The 18,271-nt window shown below is 43.8% G+C and overlaps 1 protein-coding gene and 1 long non-coding RNA gene across 7 annotated transcripts in view; one reads left to right on the forward strand and one right to left on the reverse strand.

Moving 5' to 3' along the window:
- The window catches only part of macf1b (microtubule actin crosslinking factor 1b), a 45,205-nt gene that overhangs the window by 24,565 nt on the left and 2,369 nt on the right, over window positions 1-18,271 (reverse strand). Inside the window, exons 2-6 of one of the 5 annotated variants that reach the window (XM_036973881.2) lie at window positions 18,115-18,167; window positions 16,157-16,268; window positions 4,185-4,241; window positions 3,829-3,999; window positions 1,443-1,609 (exon numbers count right to left, since the gene is read on the reverse strand). In XM_036973881.2, coding sequence (XP_036829776.2) covers window positions 1,443-1,609; window positions 3,829-3,999; window positions 4,185-4,241; window positions 16,157-16,268; window positions 18,115-18,167 — 560 coding nt within the window. Of the gene's footprint in view, window positions 1-1,442; window positions 1,610-3,828; window positions 4,000-4,184; window positions 4,242-4,527; window positions 6,193-9,223; window positions 9,331-9,493; window positions 9,770-16,156; window positions 16,269-18,114; window positions 18,168-18,271 lie in introns of those variants that run through there. The other 4 variants (XM_036973879.2, XM_036973877.2, XM_036973878.2 and 1 more) reach the window with 4 other exon arrangements.
- LOC149984554 (uncharacterized) overlaps window positions 563-18,271 on the forward strand; it is a 153,479-nt gene continuing 135,770 nt past the window's right edge. For both annotated transcript variants that reach the window (XR_016494633.1, XR_016494632.1), the window contains exons 1-2: window positions 563-701; window positions 1,070-1,131. This is a non-coding gene — a long non-coding RNA (uncharacterized LOC149984554). The remainder of the gene's footprint in view (window positions 702-1,069; window positions 1,132-18,271) is intronic.

An 18,271-nucleotide genomic window follows, 5' to 3' on the forward strand; every position in this document is an offset into this window, starting at 1 on the left:
GATAAAAAACGTTCCCGTTTTAAGCGCGATATTTTGTCACGAAAAGATGCTCGACTATGCATATTCTTGACAGTTTTGGAAAGAAAACACTCTGAAGTTTCAGAATCTGCAAAGACTTTGTCTGTAAGTGCCCCAGAACTCATTCTACAGGCGAAACCAAGATGATGCATCACCCAGGAATTAGCAGAATTTCTGAAGCTCTGTTTTCCATTCTTTCCTTATATGGCTGTGATTGCGCAACGAATGAGCCTACACTTTCTGTCGTTCGCCCAAGGTCTTAGCAGCATTGTGACGTATTTGTAGGCATATCATTGGAAGATTGACCATAAGAGACTACATTTTCCAAGTGTCCGCCTGGTGTCCTGCGTCGAATTCGGTGCGCAATTGCCAGCTGCTTCTACTTTACCATTTGATTCAGGGGAGAAAGCATGTGTCCAAGAACGATGTATCAATGAAGAGATATGTGAAAAACACCTTGATGATTGATTCTAAACGTTTGCCATGTTTTCAGTCGATATTATGGAGTTAATTTGGAAAAAAGTTTGCGTTTTGAGGACTGAATCTTCAGATTTTTTTTGGTAGCCAAATGTGATGTATAAAACGGAGCTATTTCTAATACACAAGGAATCTTTTTGGAAAAACTGAGCATCTGCTATCTAACTGAGAGTATCCTCATTGAAAACATCAGAAGTTCTTCAAAGGTAAATGATTTTATTTGAAGGCTTTTATGTTTTTGTTAATGTTGCTTGCTGGATGCTAACGCTAATGCTAACGCTAAATGCTAACGCGAAATGCTAACGCTAGCTAGCTACTTTTACACAAATGATTGTTTTCCTATGGTTGAGAAGCATATTTTGAAAATCTGAGATGACAGTGTTGTTTACAAAAGGCTAAGCTTGAGAGATGGCATATTTATTTCATTTCATTTGCGATTTTCATAAATAGTTAACGTTGTGTTATGCTAATGAGCTTGCTGATAGATTTACACAATCCTGGATACAGGGGTTTTTTCATAGCTAAACGTGACGCAGAAAACGGAGCGATTTGTCCTAAACAAATAATCTTTCAGGAAAAACTGAACATTTGCTATCTGAGAGTCTCCTCATTGAAAACATCTGAAGTTCTTCAAAGGTAAATGATTTTATTTGAATGCTTTTCTGTTTTTTTGTGTAAATGTTGCCAGCTGAATGCTAATGCTAAATGCTACGTTAGCCATCAATACTGTTACACAAATGCTTGTTTTGCAATGGTTGAGAAGCATATTTTGAAAATCTGAGATGACAGTGTTGTTAACAAAAGGCTAAGCTTGAGAGCTAGCATATTTATTTCATTTCATTTGCGATTTTCATGAATAGTTAACGTTGCGTTATGGTAATGAGCTTGAGTCTGTATTCACGATCCCGGATCCGGGATGGGGAGATCAGAAAGGTTAATGAGCTGACCTGTTCACCGCATCTACCAGTAAGGCCTCCCATTTGTGTCTGAGCGTGGAGAGCTGGACCCTGGCCTGCTCCCCCTCCTCCCCTGGGAAGGCCTCGGCCATATGAGGGCCCTCCAGCATCATGGTCTCCATACTATGCCTCCGGTCCTCCAGGAGACGCTGCAGGAGCTGTGAGATGATAATGGATACTCAGCCATTGCCTTATTGTTGTTATGACCAGGAGTTTTACCTGACCACAGTACCTGACCAGGGAAAACGCCAATTCTTACTCGTTGTCTTTCTGATGGTGAGACTCATAGATATTTTCTCAGTGATAAAAAAGTCAAAACCTGTGATAAGTCGGGGATGGGCTACTTTGGAACATTCCGTGTAATCTTACAAATGCTTGAAAATAGGCTACAACTATTGAGAAGTGAAGTGTAAAGCCAGAGATTACCTCAAATAGACGTATTAGGAGTTAGGACAACCCCAGCTCAGACGACTCCGGTCTTAGCTGCAGAGAGTCATTGCTACTTGCTAGCCCTGAGAATTTACATTTGGGTATACAGTATGTGCCTTTTCTTGTCTCTCCTGCCTTTGTGTGAGTGCAGTGAAAGCACCATCTCAAGTGTCAGGCCTGCATTGTGAGGAGCCAGGCAGGTTTCACCTCACCCACTGTACTCACAATGGGCGCCGGTTCACACTGAAAGGTGAATGGCTTAAAAAAAATAAAAAATCCTCCCAGGAATTGTACGAGTGAACCTTCCCTATTCAGCCCTGAATACAAGGGATTTAATAGAATAAAGGGAGCATTTTACTATTTCCATGATCTCAGTGCCATTTTCCATAGATAAAGTGTCCTCATGCGATTGATCAAACATTATAGTTACTTAGCCGTGGGTGCTGTGTGTAAGTTTAGATATTTTGTGTACCGTGTTGTAAATTAAAGTACCAGTCAAATGTTTGGACCCACCTACTCATTCAAGGGTTTTTCTTTATTTTTACTATTTTCTACTTTGTAGAATAAAAACGAGGAAGTAACACATATGGGATGATGTAGTAGACAAAAAAGTGTCAAACAAATCAAAATATATTTGAGATTCTTCAAAGTAGCCACCCTTTGCCTTGGCGACAGCTTTGCACACTCTTGGCGTTCTCTCAACCTGCTTCCTTGAGGAAGGCTTTTCCAACAGTCTTGAAGGTGTTCCCACATATGCTGAGCACTCGTTGGCTGCTTTTCCTTCACTCTGCGGTCCAATTCATCCCAAACCATCTCAATTGGGTTGAGGTCAGGTGATTGTGGAGGCCAGGTCATCTGACGCAGCACTCCATCACTCTAATTCTTGGTCAAATAGCCCTTACACAGCCTGGAGGGGTGTTGGGTCATTGTCCTGTGGAAAAACAAATCATAGTCCCACTAAGCACAAACCAGATGGGATGGCGTATCGCTGCAGAATGCTGTGGTAGCCATGCTGGTTAAGTGTTCCTTGAATTCTAAATAAATCACTGACAGTGTCACCAGCAATGCACCCCCATACCATCACCCTTCCTCCTCCATGCTTCATGGTGGGAACCACATATGCGGAGATCATCCGTTCACCTACTCTGGTTCTCACAAAGACACAGCGGTTGGAACAGAAAATATCAAATTTGTCCTCACTAGACCAACGGACAGATTTCCACCAGTCTAATGTCCATTGCTTGTGTTTCTTGGCCCAAGCAAGTCTTGTATTATTATTGGTGTCCTTTAGTAGTGGTTTATTTTAATAAATTTGACCATGAAGGCCTGATTCACACAGTCTCCTCTGACCAGATGATGTTGAGATGTGTCTGCTACTTGAACTCTGTGAAGCATTCATTTGGGCTGCAATCTGAGGAGCAGTTAACTTTAATGAACTTATCCTTTCCTGTGGCGGTCCTTATGAGAGCCAATTTCATCATAGCGCTTTATGGTTTTTGAGACTGCACTTGAAGAAACTTTCAAAGTTCTTGACATTTTCCTGATTGACGGACCTTCATGTCTTAAAGTAATGATGGACTGTCATTTGTCTTTGCTTATTTGAGCTGTTCTTGCCATAATATGGACTTGGTCTTTTAGCAAATAGGGCTATCTTCTGTATGTCACCCTACTTTGTCACAATACAACTGATTGGCTCAAACGCATTAAGAGGAAAGAAATTCCACAAATGAACTTTTAACAAGGCACACATGTTAATTGAAATGCATTCCATGTGACTACCTCATGAAGCTGGTTAAGAGAATTCCAAGAGTGTGCAAAGCTGTCATCAATGCAAAGGGTGGCTACTTTGAAGATGTCTTCACTATTATTCTACAATGTAGAAAATAGTAAAAATCAAGAAAAACCCTTGAATGAGTAGGTGTGTCCAAACGTTTGACTGGTACTGTACCTTCTGCTCTTGCAGCTGTGCTTTCACTACTTTGACCTCTGAAGATGGAGGCTTCTGATTGGCTGTCAGCTCCTCTATCTCACAGACCCAGGTCAACAGTGCTTCCAGGGATTGATGGAACGTTTCAGAATCTGCAAAATCATCTCTCAGAGTCAAGACAGATCTCGTTCCCTGGGGAAAAAGAGAGCATGACACAGCATTAACACTGTTTATAGTAACTCAACCATATGAAAACATGGACACCATGGAACCATTCTGTAATAGCAGTGTTACCTTCATACTGTGCAGAGGCAATTGAGATAATGCTAAATAGTAAATCACATAAAAAAAACAGACCAATGCACTGGATATCTTACCCTCCAACGATCCAAGCTGGAATCTTGGTCTGAACTAGAATGTCCATCACTTTGCAGCTGGGATAGAAATAGAAAAGTCAACACAACAGCCGACTTCATTGCGCAATCTACTTTTCTGAAAAAGAGCACCGTCCTGACAAAAATATAACACATTCTTGTAGCACATGCTGCTGAAGAGATGTTAAGGAAATTGCAGAGCGGTAAAGATGAAAAGGTGAAGTTCAGGCGTTTAATGAAAGAATGGAATGGAAAGGGGGGAAAAAGGAAAGTCAAATCCTAGTCTACTGTACTGAATAATAATAGACACTTTAGAGAGGCTGTTTGCTGTTGAAGTTATATTGACCTCAGCGAGTTCCTCAGCTGCTCCAGTCAGAACCCTAACAGTCCTGGTGACTATGGGGTCTCCGCCCTTCTCTCCAGACGGGTACTCCGTCACCTCCACAATCTCTGTCACAACTGTCTCTGTCACTTCCGTCACCTCCGTGACCTCGCGGGAGGCCAAGGTCTTCCAGGACCAGGGGCTGCCCTCTCTAGAGTCTCTCCTTTGGAGGCTTCCTTCCCTGGAGTCTTTCCTCTGGAGGCTGGCCCTCCTCTCCGCTGAGCCTGGGACTGAGCCAGGCTGGGCTAGAGGGGATCTCCCATAGGGGATCTCTTGGACCACGGCCTTCCTAGTCAGGGTGCTGTTCCTGGAAGTCTTGATGGGGGAGGGGGTGCCTTGCCAGGCATTGTCCAGAGTACTGGTGGTGGTGACCGTGGGGGCGGGGGAGGGGTTGGTCCTTAGGGGTTTGTCCGAGGGAGGGGTGTTGCTGTGAGATACCTCATCCTCTACCTCATCCTCCTTCGTCCTGTCTGTCACCCTCTCCTCCTCCTCCTCCTCCTCCTCCTCCTCCCTCTCTCTGACCACCTCCTCCCGCCTGGTCTCCCCGTGGTGCGTCAGGGGCGGAGCTTGCCATTCGCGCCGCCGCTGGTAGCACTCTTTCAGGAAGTCCTCGTCGGACCTCACCTGCTTGGACTTCTGGCCCAGGCAGCTGGGCCGGCTGATCAGATTACCCATAACCTTTCAGCCCAGGGGATAGTGAGGTAATAGGCGAGAGTGGGCCCCTCTGCCATGCATGCAGGAGATCCTTCAGATGCCTAGAGTGAGACAAGGGGGCTTGGGGTGAGCATCCAACTTAACTGTAAAATCATTCCTCTTTGACCCCCCAAAACAGTTTGATTTATATTATATGTTTTGTTGATCTCTGATGTTATTGCACCAACTTTGGATAATGGTAAATATCATTATTTGCAATGTGCACGACTTGTGAAAGCAATCATTAACTAAAATATGGTGAAAACTACTACAACTGCAGAAACATATCCATCTCTAACCACGTGCCACTACAGCCACAACCCATTTGTTGAGAGAGAGAAAGAGTAGTACAGTAAAATCAACTGAAGCACAGCAGAGCCAGGGACTCCTGGCTGGCTTACTGTGCAGACAAGCCTAGTTCTTTGTCATACATGCACGGATCTGGGCTCTCTTGGTCTTGGATGGTCTGCACCAGGCACCAGCTAAGACACTCTGGCTATTGAAATGTGTGTGACAGGCCTGTCCACTGAAAACAGAATGTTCAAGGATACCCACTGTTAGCAAACCCACTGTTGAGCTCTGGCAGGCAGGACCACTATTTAGGAAACTATTTAGCCCATAATCAAATATGACAGGCATAAAAACGCCCCCTCAGTGATGCATAGTCGGGGAATCACAGATAAAAGATGTCTATGATGACACAGGACACCGTTCCGCTTTCTGATCTTCTTGTGATGACCTGACATAACTGCAGAGACACTGGGCTCACGAAGCATTGTGAACAGGTTGTACTGTACATAATTGTGAATGGTAATAGCAGCAAGATTGCTGCCGTGACTGATCACTAACAAATCACATCATCACAACAATTTGGACTGTAAGCCACAGTACAGTCCACCATTTTCAAGTATTAAACATCTTTGCGTGGCTTACAGTGCATCCTTTTCCAAGAGTTCATTGGCTAATTCCAACATAACTGCCATGAGTTTTACCCATGACTAGGGACTCAAAGGGTTCAAAGGTGAGTGTATTTGTCCTGGCCTATAGGGGCTGAGGTGGGCCCATCAGGGGCTACCAGGGAGGGGCTCTGCTATACTCGGCTGCGACTGCTTCCTCTGAGGTCAGAGTGGATTAGTGCCTCTGGATCGACAACAGGTCATTCCAGGTCACGGCTGGTCGCAACTAGTCTCGGCTGGTCGGGTCAGATAAATTGAGGAAGTTGGCTCCAAAAAACCTGCCAAGAGGGTTTTCTGTTTTACTGGCTCGCTGAACCAGAAGACACCAAATTTTACAGTGCCATCTTTGCTGGCTGTATCCGCTCTTTGTTCTTTGGTTACAATGAATATTCAGTACTCACAGGTTAGGAGCTCGAAACAGTTAGCTGCATGACTAGATTCGGCTGCTCCCTTTGCTGGAGAGAAAACAGCTTGTTCGGCTTGTAGCAGAACACAAACCCCATTGTGCCTCTGTCAGCAGTTTCATGTCATACTGGAATTCTATTCTATTCTATTCATAATTCATAATTCTATTCCGTTCATTCTGCTTCACAGCCATGATCCCCATTATAAACCAGGACGTATCTGTCCTCTATGATATAATAAGAGTGTAGCTGAACTGAACATTTTGATTAGGCCGCTCTCTGTGCATTATTGTAACCACAGTAGTACTATGCACATGTCTGCAACGCAGATGATTTAGGCCATAGCATGGATCCCAGGGGGAACTCTGTGAATACACAGGATCAGAGAGGAGAGTGGCTCACAGACAAAGCCCCAGCCCAAGATCAATGATTACCCTGTTAGCCTTAATCACATCCTCGTATTCTCCAGAGGAGAGTGTCTGTGGCCAGGCGGCTGTGTCCATGTTCAGTAGGTTAACAAACCAAGGCAAAAAGGCTGAGGGTGTGCCATGTCTGACTGGCTATTGCACCTGATGTGCTCCCAAGTGGCGCAGCGGTCTAAGGCACTGCATCTCAGTGCAAAAGGCATCCCTACAGACCCTGGTTCGATTCCAGGCTGTATCACAACCTGCCGTGATTGGAAGTCCCATAGAGTGGTGCACATTTGGCCCAGCGTCATCCGGGTTAGGGTTTGGCCAGGGTAGGCCTCCGTTGTAAATAAAGCGTGTAGCCTGGAATTCAAACTGAGACATCCTGTTTGCTCATTGTTTCACTTCAAAATAGCAGACAATGGAAACCGAGCATATCAGGTTGGATCCCAGGCTACCTGAGTGCGCTATCGTAAACTATTCCCATGAGACATACTGTATGTAGCGTGAAGATGCTGTGTGACATCCTGCTGACACACTTACTACATTAACAGTGAGATGCCATCTGAAAACAAACACAGAGGACGCTAATTACCGCATCAATCCAATCAAATAAAATCGAATTGTATTTGTCACATGCTTCGTAAACAACAAGGGTGGACTGACAGTGAAACGCTTACTTACGGCCCTTCCCAACAATGCAGAGAGGAAAACGTGAAAAATGACAACACAAAGAATAAATACACAATGAGTAACGCTAACCTTGCGATTTGCAGGGGTACGAGGTCATTGAGGTAGACATGTACATATAGGTATGAGTAAAGGGACTAAGCAACAGGATAGACAATAAACAGTGGCGGCAGCGTATGTGAAGTGTCAAAAGTTAGTGCAAAAAGTGTCAATACAGATAGTCCGGGGTAGCTATTTGGTCAACTATTATAGCGACCAAACTATCAGTTATGTATATCAACTCTACTGTACGAGGTAATTGGGTCATTCTAAGAGCCCATCTTCCAGGTCCATCAAAATCTCAAATAATCTGCAAGGACATACTGCAATTTAACTAAGAATTCAAACCACCCAGGCAATCAATCTACAACAGGTTAAATGATACTGTTTTGACACATTTTATTAAGGCCATATTGCTATATGATACAATTGTGCACAGTAGCTTGTTCTGCGCTGAAGCTGAATCCAGGCAACCATTTCACCGAACCCATATCTCAGATGACCTGGTCCAATCCACCACTTAACCTCTCTAGAAATGACCCTCGATTTAGACTCTGCCCTTTGTGTGCTCTCAGGGTCCGTCCCTGCAAGACCATTTCCCGATTAATCAAATTTAGAGTCGCAATAAAGGGCTACTCTGCAATATATGGAACATGTAATGAGACCTGAAAGGGCAGTGAAATGTCTGATACTGTTATCTCCATCCTTACAAATGGAAATCTATGTATCCTATCACTGATGGACACTAGACAGTTTGAACGTGTGTGCGTTTCTTTTTCGGTGAGTGTCTGTGAGAAACCCACACCTACACCGACATACACTCACACACAAAAGAGAATCTGGTGTTTTTGGCACCATTGTCCCAGAGTGTATCCCAAACCAAAAAAATGCATCCATTGACGGGCAAAACCAGACCCTTGATTCCATTAACCACAGAATAATAATCATGAATTACAATCTTGGAGCCGCACAAAGACAGGCCAGTCCCAATTCACGGAGGGTCTCTATGTGGTAATCAAGATAGCGGTCTTCTAATTAAAGCCGACAGCTGTGCGTTCACAGATATTTTTTTTTTTAAAAAGGTCATCCGTTCGAGACTAAAACACAAACAATTGCATCAAACTGTTTTGTTGATTTAAACACCTCACATTGCACCTAGGAAATAATATGAAATATCTAATACATTAAACCCAAGATGAAAATTGTCTATGGTAAGACAACATGTGACGGTTGCATCCAATGGTGAAATTGTTTGATATTTTGGTGAATTGCATTTAAAACTGCACATGTTGGTTCTAGCACCACAATGCTATTTTTTTTTTATCATTCTGATCATGACAAAATGTAGCAAGGGTCCATAGAATTGTCCCAATTTCACATATCAAACTCACTACTTTCTTCCCGAATCAAATCTGTAAATTAGAATATTCTATCTTGCACATTACCATTATCATGAAGACATTATACTTACAACTGTGTGAAACAATCAAAAAGACATATTTCCTACGTGGGGAGTAAAAATAAAAACATACTTCTAGCTTCACATTCACTGTTCAGACTCGGAACTGTCCCTTTGAGCCAATGTGGACCAGTGAACCAATGGCCATAGCCACGTTGCATCATCACATGCTCTTCCAAGCTACAATCACAGAACAGTAAACTCCTACTCAACTTTTCTTACAAGCCAATCCAGGCCTGGTGGCAGTTTTGGCGGTTTGAGATTTAGGTGACGCACACTTACCCTGGAGCAGAGACGAGCACAACGGCTAGAGCAAAGGAATTCAGCTAGTCCTCAGTCACCATTCAAAAAGGAAAGAAAAAAATTCCTGCCTTGTTTGAGCATCCTTTGAATTGGCCTCCCTCCCTTCCCAAGAAGTCTCCTCACGCACATACACTCACAACTCACTCAGACATCCTCACATCAAAACACACTCTCTAAACAAAAACACACAAGCCCTGATAACCCATGCTTTCCGTTGCTCACAGCCACAGGCAAACAATGTCCTCCTCTCCCCTCTCACAGCACCCCCTCCTCCCCTCCCACCAGCTCCGCTCCTCTCCCTCTCTCCTTTGTTGTTGGAGCTCCGCTAGAGGAATTCCTTCCTTGTTCACACCACCAATAGGATGATGGTGCACCCGGATCAAGACAATGTATTTTCAACGGCTCAACTAGATTCCCTCGGGTTCCCAGCCAGAAAATGGTTATTGCATTGTGATCACACTCTGGTAGATCCATATGACCGCAGGCCAGAGGCACAATCTACTCCGCTTGTGCTCCTGTGCCAGACAGTTAGACAGCAAAGTGCTTCCCTTACCTTCCTCCTTTCTAACCCCCCCCCCCCCCTCGATAGCCCCTCCCTTAGAAGGTTTTATTTGGGCTCTGAAACTCCATGCTGCTTGTGGTGGAAAAAAAAGAGAGAGTGAGAAAAAAGCTTTGTAAAGAGCTCCGGGTCGCCCTCCTGGAAACATTCACATGCCTCCAGCTGCCTCCAGCCCCTTCTCCTCTGCCTCTAGCTCACACAGCGCCGGCAGGGGCAAGCAACGCAAGGCCACAATAGGAGGGACCTTCACCCACCCACACCCATTCCCCCCATCTCCATTCAGTCAGTGCAGCAGCCTTCACAGCAGCAACAAAGACAGCAAATTACTGTAAAAACATCTCTGATTACTTTTCTCAACTCACTTCCAGACCCATACAACTCCTATGAAAAACAAAGAAGGTAAATGAAGACGAAATTGAGAAAATTGGATGTTGGCAAAATAGACCTCTCTGACTCCTGGGAAAGCTATGACGGAACCCTGTGGAGGTCATTTATCAAACTACATTTGCATCTAACTACATCTCAACTATACAATAGCATCTACATGTGATTTGTCTTTTTACATTAACACTTGTTTTACTTCCTATTATATCTATTATAGGGAGACTAAGACTAGGGAAACCAACACCCCTGGGATAAGAGCTGGGAGTACTACTAGCTGTGAGTAAGTGGACAGGTGCAGGGCAGCAGGTGCACTGGAAGCCCTGGAGGACAGGTGCATTTTAGGTCACTCCCTTCAAAGAGGTGTTTATTCCCTGAAGCCCTGAGCAACCTAATTTAACATCTCTGTCTGTCTGTCTCTCTCTCTCTCTCTCTCCTTATCTTTCTCTCTCCCTCCTCCAATATTCTCCCTCTCTCTCACACACACTCTCGGTCTCTCTCTCATGTACACGTGCAAGCCCCCTCCCTCTTCTATAATCTACAGTCTTTCAAAATCAAATCAAACTTTATTTGCCACATGCGCCGAATACAAAAAGTGTAGACTTTACCGTGAAATGCTTACTTACAAGCCCTTAACCAACAGTGAAATTCAAGAAGAAGAAAATATTTACCATCTAGGCTAAAATAAAAAGTAATAATAAAAAGTAACACAATAAGAATAACGAGGCTATATACAGGGGGCACCGGTACCGAGTCAGTGTGCAGGCTAGTTGAGGTAATCTGTACATGTAGGTGGTGGCGAAGTGACATTGGAATCAATGTCTCTAGAATGATTAGTCAGAGGAGAAAGTGCATGGCAGATTGAACAGGGGGCGAAATATGGACTCTTTCTGTGCAAAGACAGAAGGGGACACGAAATCACATGTCCCTCCCTTGTCACTGTGCCAGGATTAGCTGATTACCAATACACCATCTTTCTGTAGTGTAAACACAACATGTTTCACACTGATGCCAAGATACTGTCATACCAGTATTGCACGTCTTCATGTGAGATTTAACCTTGCTTAGGCTTATTTTCTCAGGCGTGAATGTTTGTTTATGACAGTGTACTTGACACTTTGAAAACAATGAGGGACAAGGAGTAACTGGGAAGGGGGTGATAGCATGAATCACAAAGGAGACTGAAAATGCCCTGGCTGCGAAGGAAAAGTGAATTCAATAGCGTGACCCCCACGGGGTCAAGTTATTTAACCCTGTGACTACTCCATCCCTGTGTGTCCTAAGTTAAACTAGCCTCACATATTAGGACCTCCCATACTTTACCTTCTCCGTCCCAGAGATCTGAACCTGCAGGCAATGACAGAAATGCACGGACATCTGCAACCGACAGTTCAGAGAGATTTATACTCTCGGCAGACAAGATCAAGCTTTCGAAATAATAGCAATACTCCAAGACAAGGGCTTGGTTGGTCCCATAAGAGAGCAGCAGTGTCTTCAGCTGTTGAACGAAGAGCAAGTGTGCCAGCCCTCCTCCTTCTTCCTGAGTGGGTCTGGCATGGATGAGACCCCGGTATGCCAGTGCCACTGTTCTAAACCCACAACACCTGATCCTGGTTTTCAGCTAGCTCCAAATCCTCTTCGAAATAATTGAATCGTTTCACCAAACCCGCTCTCCCTTTCCATCTCACACCATGGCCTTAACCACACGTAACCCCCGTTCCAAAAGACTGGCTGGTGTACAGTAGTTGAAGAAGCACTGGAACACTGGCTATCAATGGGGCTACGAAGCAACACACCATCAACAGGCTGGGCAGCCAGGCAATTGATAATTTCCCAGTTTCTCTACCATTAACCTCCCATCTGCCCCCTATGTTGTATGTAAGACTGGGAAGTGTAGGTTCTGATATGGGGGATATAGGGGCCTGACAGAACACGATTCCAAATTGGTTGCAAATGGGGCCAAATTTGATCACAGACCCCATGTGCTAGAAGACCTGAGAGCACTAAAGTAGATTAATCCTGCTGGCTGCCTGGCATGTCCCCCCTTCTCCTCCACAACCTTCCTTCTCTTCCCTCTCTGCTCTGCCTTCAAATTAAACAAGACCTCAGTGGATCCTCTATGGCTCCAGTAGCCTATGTGGTAATTAGCACTTTGGCAGCCACACCCACCCCTCAGATAGGGAGCCCTCTTCATGAGGAAATGAAAAAGGGGTCCCTTTTATGGGTCAAAACTAAAGCACCATTCAACACCATTACACACACACACACACTCACGCATGCACGCAGGCAGGCAGGCAGGCAGGCACACACACACACACACACACACACACACACACACACACACACACACACTTCCATGAAATGTGTGGGTTTTGGTGAAAAAGGAGTTAGGGGCTTCCCTGGGGTGCCTGGATACTGGAAATCTTAGTCACAGGGTGGAGGGATTCAACCACAAAATCAACGACCCAACCCCCTTATGTGATTGGTCTGTTCACAGGAAGATTCGATTGAAAGCTTCCACAACAAGTAAAGAGTCAGAACATAAAAGAAGCCGCTACATTGTCAATAACCTTTCAGCATTCCGACGCAAAGGTTGATGACAACAATTGTAAAAGAAACACAAAAACACAAACAATCCCAGGACCTGAAAGAAGTGGATAACCACAATTCAAAACATGATGAAAACACGCACACACGCACACACATACACACATACACACCACCACACACACATACACACATACACACATACACACCACCACACACACATACACACATACACACATACACACATACACACATACACACATACACACATACACACCACCACACACACATACACACATACACACATACACACATACACACATACACACCACCACACACACAATCCCTCCCCTCCTTAACTTTACCACTCGGTGATTCACAGCAATCAACACCAACCTATCTTCCCAAGTCATTATCTGCCGTCATCAGAGAGAGGGGCTTCTGTTTTCCCACTGTCATCAAGACAGAGGAGAGGAGAATAGGCTGCTATCTCTCACCCCTCTTCCTGGTCTGTTTACAGGTTATGTATGCAGGGCGTATTTGAGATGCAGACTCTGCAGTGGACCAAGGGAAATTAGAGACCTTTAGAGACAGAGGGACACAGACACTCTTTATCCAGCAGTTCCTCAATAGCGGGGGGACGGAACAAAGAAGAGGGGAACTTTTGGCCTTAATACGTCCCTCTGAATGGAGAGATCGCTTTTCTGAGTTTTGAATGACGCAAATGCAGCACTTCCTACACAGTGCCATCACTTCAAGTCATTTTCACCAGGTGGAACATTCAGCGTACACGTCTAGGCCGACTTTTTATTTTAAACAAATCAAATTTCTGCTTCACAGCTGTTTATGAATTGCCTTCACTTGGTTTATGGAGGCTGCTAGGCTGTACGGAGAAACAAGGTGCCGTTCAACAGCCACGGAATGGAATAAAATGTCCCGAAGTGGAGTGAAACAGTGAAGTACTATCTGATATTGTCGTTCAAAAGTCAAATGTCAAATTTTCCATTGCAAAACATTTTGCTAGAGTATGTTCTAATGAACATGGCTCCACTGTCAGAGCATGTGTAAAGGAGCAGGTGTGTCTCTCTCCTGTGTATTGTTGGCGTGTTGGGGGAAGTTGTGTTGTGTCTCATTCATGCAGTTCACCGAGCTAACGAACGAGTTCCCACAGACCAGACTGAAAGCAGCAGTGGTGCAGACTAGCAGCATTAACATGACAAAAGGCTTATGGAGGGGTGCACTGTGATAAAGGCACAGTGCTGATAAAAGACTACCTGCATTTAACCCCCTGCCCACTGGGAGAGGCACAGGAGCCCCCCCCCCACAACCTCAGCTCACCACTGAACATAGTGGTCTACCTTATAGCTCATTAAAAAAAAATCTGAAACACTGACTCCTTTAAGTTGAGTCATGCATGTGTCATACACACATTTCTGAGTCACACAAACAAAACAAAGCGTGACGATGGCATCACAATGCAAAAATGTTTTGCAATTGAATAGAGAAAAACTAGAGAATTATTTGTTGGGCTTATTATTTTGTTGTGCCTGAGTAAAGCACTTAACCTCAGTGGAACTCTCTCTGCGTCGGATTCCTGCACCCACCCAGTCCCGCGTGACACAAACAATTAGGACAATGGAACTTTTAGTAACACTAAATGTACCAAAACCTATCAATCACAATAAGGTCCTCCTTTCCCCCTGAGGTAACACAGTGCTCACAACCACACAAAAATAAACACAAAGAAGACAAAAAGGCTAAAGGAATGCAGAGAGGAGCGACATGATGCTGAAACACACAGTATGGCGATTGATTCAATCAGTGTTCATGTTGTAAAGAGTCTTGGTGTGCTCTTCAGTCTGGTCATATTGATGTTTCATGCTAGTCCGCTTTAAATCTGTGGATTAGGCTAGTTATCGGAGTCGAGGCCCTTGTTCATTATCCTAAGTCTAAAAGAACACTGTTACTGTTTGTGATATAAAATATCACCCTTCAAGACACACTAATTATTGTGCAACGCTGAGATGTCATTGTCCGCCACTAACAGCTAAAAAAGACTAATGGCTGGGGGAAACACAACAAATGCCTTTATGGCCAGACCACAGGACTCGGTAAGATCCTGTTTTTCTTTCCTTCTTTTCTCTCCGTCCTCATCCTCCCATCTGAGTCTAATGTCCTTTTCAGTCTGTTCGCTCATGTGTGCACTGGGCCTCCACTGCTGAGCGTCTCTCCAGCCTCCCTGTCCCAGCACAGCACAAAAGAGCTTGCCTGCCTGCCCCTCTCCCCAAAGGAAACTTGCTGCAGGACACGGAGGAGCTAAGACCACCACCTCGATCTCCGCTTGAGTCCGCCTGGCTCGAGATTCTTCTCTCTCACTGATTCCCTTGCTCTTTTTCCTTCTGTCTGAAGTCATACGCCTGTATGTGTAATGTGTCTCCCTCTTCGGACTCTTGCTCTGTTGTTTGTACAGTTTTTCTCTCGTTCTCTGTTTAGTGGTCTCATGCCAGCCCCCTGGGTGGGAGAGCATTTATTTCTCTGGGGCTTAGGGCATATTATTCGATAGTGATGCTCAGCCCAGCGCCATGGCGTATAATAGGGGCCAGTCTCAAATCACTGTTTTTCTTTGAAATCTTCTTTGGATTTCTCCCAGCCCACACGATTACCGTTAGACCAACAAGTTGCATCATGGGGGATGGGTATTGTCCAGTCTTCTAGCATCCTGTGAATGGATGATATATCAACATTGTTCACTCATTCTTCTCCTTCACTTAATATCCAGCCGCCTCTCCATCAGTGTATTTTACTCTGGGTAATTGGATGCGCAGCAACAGAGGATGGAGGACGATGTACGTCTTTAATGGTTCAGTGGATATCCATTGATGATGATGGCAATAGATTGATAGCCTCATTCAGCAGATCTCACTACAAGGATGTTGCTTTACTAAATATGCCAAGGCCCTGTTCATTCTACTGTTAACTGCGTAATGTGCACTAAACCTCTGAGAATAAATTTACGGGGGGAAAAGACTGATGTTTAGCAATGTTGACATAAAATGTATTTTTAATATATATAAAACAAATTACATTCAAGCTGTAGGTTAAATAGGTGAATGAGAGAAAGGTAAGAAAACGAGCAACACAACAACCCAACTGACCGTATGGTCCAGAGGAGGTAGCCTCATCTCCATGCTCTTCAGCCAGTGTCGCAGGGCTCGGATTTGACCTCTGAACTCCCCCTGCCATTGGCTCCACTCCTCTGACTCCCTCCTGGAAGCATACAAGCCCCACAAAGCTTGTGTCAATATCACTATTCATCTCATACATTTGAAGTCGGAAGTTTACATACACTTAGGTTGGACTTATTAAAACTTGTTGCGTACAAATGCATACAAAAAGGAAAATTCACCAATATGTGAATTGTTGAAGTTGTGATGGCTAGGTCTTGAATTTAGCCGTGGCCACCTTGTTGTTGCATTTACTAGGGATGCACGATATATCGGTGAACATATCGGAATCGGAAAAATGCCAATATTGATATTGGCCCGATGTCAAGTTTAACGGTGATGTGATGTCAAAGCTGACGTGCATACCTATATAACGCACACTGCCGTTCAAAAGTTTGGGGTCACTTAGAAATGTCCTTGTTTTTGAAAGAAAAGCACATTTTATGTCCATTAAAATAATATCAAATTGATCAGAAATACCGTGTAGACATTGTTAATGTTGTAAAATACACATAGGTTGACAATAAATGTGGCTCAATTCACAGTTGTTTCAGAGTCCCGCAATAAGAGCTACGACACTAATGTTCTCTGACTGTCACTGAGTAGACTGATACCCCATGTCATTGATCCACAATCCATAGGTAAGGCTGTACAGTGAAATAAGTATGCCCCCAATGCAATTCTAAAGTATAATACCTTCAGTGTGATTTCAACAGATTTTTGTCAAATTAACAAATTATTGTCTTTTGTTGATTTTATTTAACAACATTCCAACCTCCTTTAGCATGATCTATTCAATTATGGTATAATTCTACTATTTGTATTCACTTGCGTCACTGTCAATGACATACGTTTATTTTGAGGGCTAACCGCAAAGTCCACTATTGTGCCTAATCCTTATTGTGGCTAGCTTCACATAGAAGGGTCCGACCACCATTAATTAAATAACAACTGTTTTATAAATTAGTGTTATTTTAGATGATGACACCTAGCTATATAGTTAGCTAGATAATGATTGCTACTGAAACAGATGATGTAGTTTTGCTATGTTTTTGGAGAAGAATATTGTTTGCATCCATGAGCTAGCTAGCTTTTTTTTTATGACCAGCACTGTAGGTACGCGAGACTTTACCAGCATCATAGCATACGTATCGATGAATCGTTGTGACACATGAAATACGAGTGATAGTAATCAATGTGTAATAACTACACACAAAAAAAGTATGGACGCGATAAATGATTATGTGACGTGCAGTCACATTCAAGTCCTGATTGGTCAACAAGCATTTTGACACGTCAAATAGTGTTATGTGACGTGTATCTTTTTTGACATGCAAAAAGACCCAAACGGCGTTCCATAGAAATCCTGGTTGAGAATGAAACGACTGAACAAATGAACAATGAAACAGCACAGCAAGTAAGTGAAATAAATATGTTTTGATTATGTTTTACAGGTAATGGGGACATACGTAAATACCAACAAAATAACTTTTTGGGCAGTGTTGTGTGTGTGTAACCTTTATTTAACTAGGCAAATCAGTTAAGAACAAATTCTTATTTACAATGAAGGCCTACCCCGGCCAAACCCGGACGACGCCTGGCCAATTGTGCGCAGCCCTATTGGACTCCAAAGCATGGCCGGATGTGATACAGACTGGATAGGAAACCAGGGACTGTAGTGATGCCTTTTGCACTGTGCTGCAGTGCCTTAGACTGCTGCGTCCATACTGTATGTGTGTGTTAACTATGTAACTGTACTAGAATGCTTTAAAGGCTGCAAACATTTTAAATATTGGTTATCAGTAACAAGTTTTTTTGGCAAGGAAAATATTGGATATCGGTATCTGCCAAAAATGCTATATCGGTGCATCCCTAGCATTTACCCATACCCAGAGCTTGGTTCCTTGGATGTGGGTGTTGCCAATCCATACACACTTTCCTCCTGAAACAGACAACAAAAATAAGAATACATCAGAGATGATTAATTTGTGTATGCTTTCACTCAATATACAGTATAATAAAATGAATTAGTGCAGCTGAATTGGT

This window comes from Oncorhynchus mykiss, chromosome 3 (assembly GCF_057628025.1).
Source record: "Oncorhynchus mykiss isolate SJ-2025 chromosome 3, ASM5762802v1, whole genome shotgun sequence".
Lineage (NCBI taxonomy): Eukaryota > Metazoa > Chordata > Actinopteri > Salmoniformes > Salmonidae > Oncorhynchus > Oncorhynchus mykiss.